Source organism: Danio rerio, chromosome 12 (genome assembly GCF_049306965.1).
Source record: "Danio rerio strain Tuebingen ecotype United States chromosome 12, GRCz12tu, whole genome shotgun sequence".
Taxonomy (NCBI): Eukaryota; Metazoa; Chordata; class Actinopteri; order Cypriniformes; family Danionidae; genus Danio; species Danio rerio.
The window spans coordinates 14,297,119-14,305,000 of NC_133187.1; the positions used below are offsets into that span (position 1 = coordinate 14,297,119).

The 7,882-nt window shown below is 37.1% G+C and overlaps 1 protein-coding gene across 2 annotated transcripts; it reads right to left on the reverse strand.

Annotated features, from left to right (window-relative positions):
- Window positions 1–562: 562 nt before the first annotated feature.
- On the reverse strand, window positions 563–6,537 carry foxh1 (forkhead box H1). 2 transcript variants are annotated; one of them, XM_005156080.5, is made up of 4 exons: window positions 6,477–6,537; window positions 4,660–5,277; window positions 3,100–3,204; window positions 563–3,013 (listed from the first exon to the last, which is right to left on the reverse strand). In XM_005156080.5, exons 2-4 carry the CDS (start codon window positions 5,023–5,025, stop codon window positions 2,066–2,068), a joined length of 1,419 nt encoding a protein of 472 aa, XP_005156137.1. In that variant the 5' UTR covers window positions 5,026–5,277; window positions 6,477–6,537; the 3' UTR covers window positions 563–2,065.
- Window positions 6,538–7,882: the final 1,345 nt, after the last annotated feature.

Genomic DNA, 7,882 nt, shown 5'->3' on the forward strand with positions numbered 1-7,882 from the left:
TCTTCTTTCTCTGTTTTTTCCCCTTTTTTACAAGTGTACACAGTGTACTTTAGATAGGCTACTTCACAAAATGAATATTGACCTTTAAAATAGATTATAAAACATATGATGCATTAGATGTATTAATCTCATGATTTTTTTATTCCTATCAGTGTTAAGGCAGTTTTTTGGGGGGTCATTCAAAAAGCTACTCTGAATGGCTTCAAAAAACAAAAGTTATGATATAACTGTTAGACAGTAACAATGTGATCAAAAATAATTCACACTCTTAGAAACAAAGGTACAAAAGCTGTCACTGGGGCGGTACCATTTCAAAAGGTACATTTTATACACACATAAATATAAATTTTATCAGGTCCACATTTGCACCTTAAAAGGTACAAAAGTAAACCCTACAAGTGCACAAATGTTCTTTTAAGGTACCAGTGTAAACCGGTGTAAAAAATTTACCACCCTGTGACAGCTTTTGTACCTTTTTTTTGTGTGTAGGAACCAAATATGTGCTGTGAGTCATATCACTAAAATATTGTATTTGATATTTAAACACTAAAAAATAGAGAAATTAAGGAATTAGGTAGCTTTATACAAATATGGTTAAAATGAACATACTGAAAACAAATCGACCAATACAGTTTGACTGCATTCTCATGACATAATAATACAACAAAGAAAGACTCAAACTTAGTGGAAGTTAATCTCTCACAAACTGAGGATCCCCTCTACACTCAAATTAAAGCCCATTGCAAAGAATAGACCTGCTAGAGGGTGGAAGTGTTGGGGGTGTGGATGAATGATTTTAAAAAAAGGACAGGACAGAAAATAGCAGCAGGAGGTGATGGGATGACGTGCACCAGACAGACAGAGACAACCACAGACCACCAATTAAACGATGCTTACATTCAATCAATGACCAAATTGCTCAATATGAGCTTTTAGATCATTTTATACAAATTGACATTTTTAAAAGGGTGAAATAAGCAGTCATATTAAAAAAGGCAGATTCTAAAAATCGTAGTTACACCACCTACATTCCACAGGAACACAATGAGTAGTGATAAGGATTTGACACAGTACACTGATAAAAATGGCTCCAATTACAGTTCTTCAAAGTGAATGTTTGCCAGTAATAACAAAACACACACACAAGACTGGATCTCATCAGATCTGTCAAGCCCCCACCACTGTTATCAGAACCTGAGATTGGACTTTACCAATTGGAATGGGGGTGTAATGAAAGTGTTTTAAAAACAACTAAGAACTGGCTGTGGGAATCATGTCTAAAAAATATACACATACACAAAAAACATGGTAAAAGCTAATGTATAAACAGTGACACATTCATGGCATAAAGGCCTGTCTTTATGTAAACATTGCAGGTTCCTCACAGTTTCTACACATTCACACACGAACACATTGCTTATTCCTGCAACTGTCCATTTACGAAGTAAAACAACTCATAAACAGACAACATTCCACTGCTCAAGTCAAGTGTTTCATTGCATTATCACAAAACATTACAAGGGCCAATATTAGAAAACAAGAGCAGCAAATGCTCCTCTTCAAAGATTGTAAAATTCTGAGGTAGTAACTGTGTTAAAGAAAGTCACATGAGTTACAATGGAGTCAATTAAATGTTTGGTCAATATTGGCCTGTTTTAACTGTATTTTCAGTTCTGTTCATAAAGAATTTCCCTGAGACAAGCCACAGTTGGTCTATCCTGTGATGAGCAGCATTAGTTATTGCAAATCTTTGTATAAACTTGCACTGCCATGCCAAACATGTGCATAAACTGTACAACAGCTTGTTGCCAGGGCAGTGCAGCACTGAAAATATTATCTTTATACCCTATCTACCACAAAAAAAGTTACCTTTTTACCAGTAGAGTAGTAGCATGTACCCTTTAAAGTACTAGTATAAATTTTTGTGCGTAAATAAGGCAAAATATCCCTTTGAAAAGACTGCTCCTGCAGCCAGCTGTTGTACATTTCCCCCAGAGAATGTCAGCAGTGCCCAAAATAGGAAAACCTTTTCCTCCAAGACTATTCTGAGATGGATGTGGACAGTTTAAAGAGAATATTTGCAAAGGGAAGGTCCGTTCTGTAGGGCATACTGGTTTGGAGACGGATGAACAGTCTGATTGTTGGATCCAAGCGCATCAAACACGCTCTTATTGGGCGGAACTGATTGCAGCATACTGTCCAAGTCCATGAGAAGGGGAGGTGCTTGTATGGATACTGGCCCACTTGGCAGAATGGGCCAGTATGGGTGACCTATCAGATGTGATGTAGTAACGTGTGCACTACCATAACCATAGAATGGAATACCACCTAGTGGCATGAATGGATTTCCATTAAAGCGCATGCTTGGAGGGGCTACAGCATTGGGAGGGGTGTACTTGGCATAGGAAGTAGGTAGCTCCCATGGCGGGGTGTTGCCTCGTTTGGAACTTTTGTTTGGTGGAGGACAGGAGTCACTGTATGCATCTGATGTTATTCCTCTGTCTCCTGATCTTTTCCCAACAACTGTCACCCCTCTCCAGTCCTCATCAGAAAAATCGGATGCGGGACTGACAGAGCTGGCTGATGAACTGCCATTGTATGAAGCATTACAAGGGCGTGGGGGAGTGGTAGAGCGAGTGTGTGGAGGAGGTCCGACGCCCCAACTTTCTCTCTCCCGTAACCCCTCCCCAGCTGAACTGGCAGGCCTGAGGCTATGCAGGAGAGAATCTATAGCAAACGTAGAGTCCAATTTGGGACGATATGGGTCCTCTGATGGAGGTGGGCTGTGACGGGTTGGAACAGGGGGTAAAGATGATTCAGGGGGAAGAGGTTTGGACTTGTTCGGCTGACTGTAACCTTGAAAGATGTACGGAGCCAGGTCCTGAGCAAAGATGGTTTCATCCTGACGGGACACTGCTGTATTTTGTCTCTTTAGCAGCTCCAAGGGAATTCGGTTCACTTCCACAGTCCAAAAGTTACCTTTACCTTGAGGTTTTCCAGGATCTTTAAGCACCTAGATAGTTAAGGGCAACAAGATAATGTTACACTAATGTCAAACCATCATATAAAAGTCAATTAAACACTAGGAGTCATACACACCTTGACAAAGCAGTCATATGAAGACAGGTTGTGTCGGACAGAGTCCCTCCAGCCTTTGTAATTCCCCTTAAAGAATGGAAAGAGAGTGCTGATCTCCTTCAGAATCTGTTCCAGTAAGACAACATATTGAAAGTTAATTTAAAAAAAAATCATATCATCATTATTATTATTATTGACCACAGCCTCTAAAATATTTAAACAGAGATTAGCCCACATTGTAAAAAAAAAAAATTCAGAATTTTATGGCAGCTGAAGTGCTGGAAAAAAAAAACATAAAATAACAGCTGTTAAATTACAGACATTTACTGTAAAATAACAGGCTGAATTAAAGAAATTTAAATTTAGGGAAAATTTCTGTAATTTAATGTTCGTTATTTTATGGTTAATTTCTGTAATTTAACGGTCGTTATTTTACGGGGTTTATTATGGCACCCAAGCTGCAGGAAGTAAACCGGAATATTGAAGTTTTTTTTCTTTTTACAGTGACTATATTATTTTAAACACTCAAAGTTATTGTGCATAGAAACATGGCCTATAGTAAAATCGCATTCTTAAAAAATGGGATGATGTTTATGTGCAAATATGCATATTTAATAAGATTAATAAAAATGAAGTCTCATAACTACATGGCATAGAATATTGTGAAATTGTGCTAATTAATAAAAAAAAATCATCATAATATTTTATGATAGCTGTGGCCGAGCCCATTTTGAAATCACTTTTTTAAATCAACATTCTTTGTGTGGTGAAATGTTATATGAGCATATATGTATATTTAATAATATCAATAAAATTTGAAATATTTTCGAAATCTATAATAAATTATTTATTTTTAACCAGTATGAAAACGGGTGAAATCCCCACGCAAACACAGGATAAAACCGCAAGGCCTTCCACAATATATATATATCATTTTTTTTTTTTTATTTAAATTTTTTTACTCAGGAGGCACTGATAAATAGTCAGCAAACTGTTAATCCCGAGTGCAGATTCTTACAAGTTGCGACATTTCATAACAATCCCGTAGTAATTGCAACACAGTGTGATTCCAAACACAGTTATCAGCATGATAGAGTATCGGCGGCCTCTGCTTTCACTATTCACAAGACAAATCCCATCGAGATCCAGACATGAGGCAGATTACGCGCCCAGGGTAGATTTAGATGCGCAAAATGCATTAAACTCACCCCACATATAAATAGTCCTGTACATAATTTAAAACATTTTTGGATGTAACTGCGGAAAGCCTCAACATTTCAATTAATGATATTGCAATTGCGACCTTACACTTTAAATTGAGAGTGAATGCGTGGGTTTGACAGTTTCCTAATGAAGATGTTTCAGCTAAAACCCTTAAACTTTTAAAACCCGCAAACAAATACAGGGGTTTGTTGGGGTAGAGCCACGCATCATATTTCAGTACAAACTTTCACATTTAATTCACTGTGATGCTTGCTGTTTCTTTGCAATTACATATTAAATTTACTGAGGTTTCTACATTATTACTAATTGCGCATTTTGACTAAAAAAAGTTTAAGTTTTTCAATTACTTAACCCTACCTCTGATAAAGTAAGCTTCTTCTCTGGCGAGTTCTGGATGACCATTGCGATCATTGCCAGGTAAGAGTACGGTGGTTTGGGATAACGCTGATAGTTTTTCTTCTTTCCTCCACTGGAGTTTCCATCCTGCAGTTCCCATGGGCCTTGATTCGTCGCTTTGGCTCTATAACAAGAGTCCTGCGCCATCCCTGTGGACTTATCCAGCCGGCCACCGAGCTCCAGCAAAGGGTTTGAGGAGCGATGACAGCTGCGCTTGGAAGAGGAATAGCCGATTCTGCAGTCAAGGTGATGGTCGCGTTGTGCTCCTTCTCCTACGGTGATCACGGGTGGTGCCAACAAGCCTGGACCCCCCCAGTGCTTTGTCATGCTGATGTAGTGGGGGGAGGTGGAAGGTATGGTCGCTCCTCAACCCCTCAGACTGCTGGCTCCAGGTCAACTCTATTTGAGCAGCAAACAATTCACAGTTTCATGTCAATCCCGCTGCGTAATGGGAGTGAGAATGAGGCGCGATGCGCGATCACCGCGGGGGAGGACACTATACATCAGCGATCAGATTTACTGTGAAAGGCAGTTTAAGTGGCCTTTCCACGATATGTCCCACATGTGTGGACCTTTCTCCTACAGCAAAGAAATGCAAATTCGATTAAAAACGCTTGGTCATTTTCAGATTGCGCAACTTGGAATTTAAAAACAAGTTACAGAAAAAGAACATCTTTAACCACTGAGATTAGCTTAATATTTTAGATGACATGCCATGACAGTGACAGCAGTGTTACTTGAAGTCACAAGCAGGTTGTTTAATAGCCTAATTGAAATGATTATCTGAGGGCATTTTATTTATAAATCATGAATACAGATGTAGCGCAATTATATAGCTCGTACACCCAGGCCACATATTTAAAATAATTTGCAAAACTACTATTACCAACTTATTCTCTAGTAGTTTTGCAAATAATTTTAAAAGTGTGGCCAGGGAGTCTAAGAGATATAATTGCGCAAAAATTGTTTTCATCATTTATAAATAATCATTTCAGATAATTATTTCAATTATGCTAAACTGTTAACAAAGCCAAATTATGGACCAGTAATTGCTAAAATGTATTCCATTACTAACATAGAACAAAGGTTTACGTGTTGCTGAGGAAAAACACGTTTCCATGCTGTGCCAGATATTAAGAGGCGTGAATGATGAACGAATGCAAACAGCAATACACAGATTAACGCCCAATCAACAATCAGGAAATAACTGCAAACTGATCTCGCAGGTAACGTTTACATGCACGAGATGCCATTACGAAAAAGATATATACATTTGTCAGATTAAATGACGTTGAAATTATATGAAATTCCCAAAGTCGAAGTGATTGCTTTTTGGGGATTGTGTTGGATTTAAAGGAGAACTCTCATATCTCAGCAAGAAAGAGAAAACAAGTTGGATTAGAGAGAATCTGTTCCGTCCCGGGGGTTCATAAACACAATAGAGGGATGAAACTATACTTATCACCCCGAGAGTCTGATAATAGTCTTCAAAACAGATTGACAACATTTTTAGCACGTTCATTTGGAAAGTTTTTCCCCACGTGCACATCTCTTGATCTTGTTTGCTATATATTTGAAGGAAACAAATACATTTTTTAAAAACATAAGTTTAGGTAAAATAAAATATAACAATTCCTTAAATTAACGTTCTAATTTAATTTGAGTTCTTAACGAATTATGTGTTGTGTTGCACAGTGCACATTTTGAAAACTATAACAGAGCAACTATGTACAGTAAATGCTCTTAGAAGTTACAGCGTAAATAAACGCTTCTCTTACCTGTAAAATTGATTATATTCACGCGCGCCACTAGCTCTTTGAGAATGTGCTGCTCATTTCCGTAATGATAGCCTGGTGCTCTCTAATCAAACTAACGCTCCAAGCTGATTGGACGACCAACATTACCTGCCCAAATCAAGACTGCATTTTCCCATCTTTTTTCTTTTATTGTAATAAGTTACACATTACATTAAAATAATATAAACATATTTAATAGGTTAAAAATACAATATAATTGATAATAATAATAATAATAAAACAAAAGTTTAAATTGACAAAAAAAACGTTGCTTTGTTTTATTAATAACTGCAGTTTTGTTACGTTAATAATAGCAAATAACTATTAAAGACAAACTGAACCACAATTTCCTGTCAGCTTTGTAAATACAAAATTACTAAAGTTTACTAAAGTTTATTTTCCAAACACTTACTGCAGCATAATAAATTCTCATGAAGAGGAATACATATCTTTAAATTGAACCATCTTCACTTCAGTCATCTAAGGAAAAGCAGAAAGACCCCATTTCCTTATGGAGAAGATCAGACAAAGCTTTAAGGTTCATTTCAGGGGTCACCAGTTTCAGATTAAACGGGATAAAGTTAGAGAGACCCCTCCCCCTTAAATTGGTAAATTTAACTGTAATATTGAAAGTGTTTATTTCAAACGTAAAGTTATTGTCCCTTCAGTTTTGGAAGATTCGTTTTTATATGACCCAATGTTCTGCTATTGCAGCTATCAGTGGTCATGAGCTTTTTATGACCCCAATGAGTTAATAGACTGCCAAGCTGGTGTGTAACAAGCCTGCTGTGAGTGCTGGCCATGTGTCTTAACTCTGTCAAAATAGAAATTATGAATAGACTGGTAAGTTCTAGAGGGCCAGAACTACCTGTAAAGTACTGAATTTTCATTACTCTGTTTGGTGAAACATTTTTATCAATTTGTTTCACTAGTATTGAAATTTTAATCAGTAAATCATTTAAGTCAGAAGTGAATCAGTTTGATTTAGATTTTTTAAAACTTGTTTGATTTTATTATTTGAGCTGGTGTGGGAAAGATTTAAACTGGACATAATTTCTTCTTGTTTTTTTCATTTGTCACAAGAGTTTTATATTTCTCCACATAGGAAAATGTAAATGAATTGAGCATCAAACACCTTAATTAAGTATTTCTGTGTGGAGTTTGCATGTTCTCTCTGCGTTCGCATGGGTTTCCTCCAGGTGCATCGGTTTCCCCCACAGTTCAAAGACATGCGGTACAAGTGAATTGGGTAGGCAAATTTGTCCATAGTGCATGAGAGTAAATGAGTGTGTATGGATGTTTCCCAAAAGATAGGTTGCAGCTGGAAGGAAATCTGCTGCGTAAAAAACATATGCATATATGTTTTATGTGTGTGTATATATGTATAC

Excerpts from the sequence above, each read along its gene's own strand:
- foxh1 (XM_005156080.5), bottom strand. The coding sequence starts at position 5,025 with ATGACAAAGCACTGGGGGGGTCCAGGCTTGTTGGCACCACCCGTGATC. Across the intron at positions 3,205-4,659 it reads AGAAGCTTACTTTATCAGAG|ATTCTGAAGGAGATCAGCAC; the intron begins GTAGGGTTAAGT and ends TTACTGGAACAG. Across the intron at positions 3,014-3,099 it reads CATATGACTGCTTTGTCAAG|GTGCTTAAAGATCCTGGAAA; the intron begins GTGTGTATGACT and ends TTAACTATCTAG.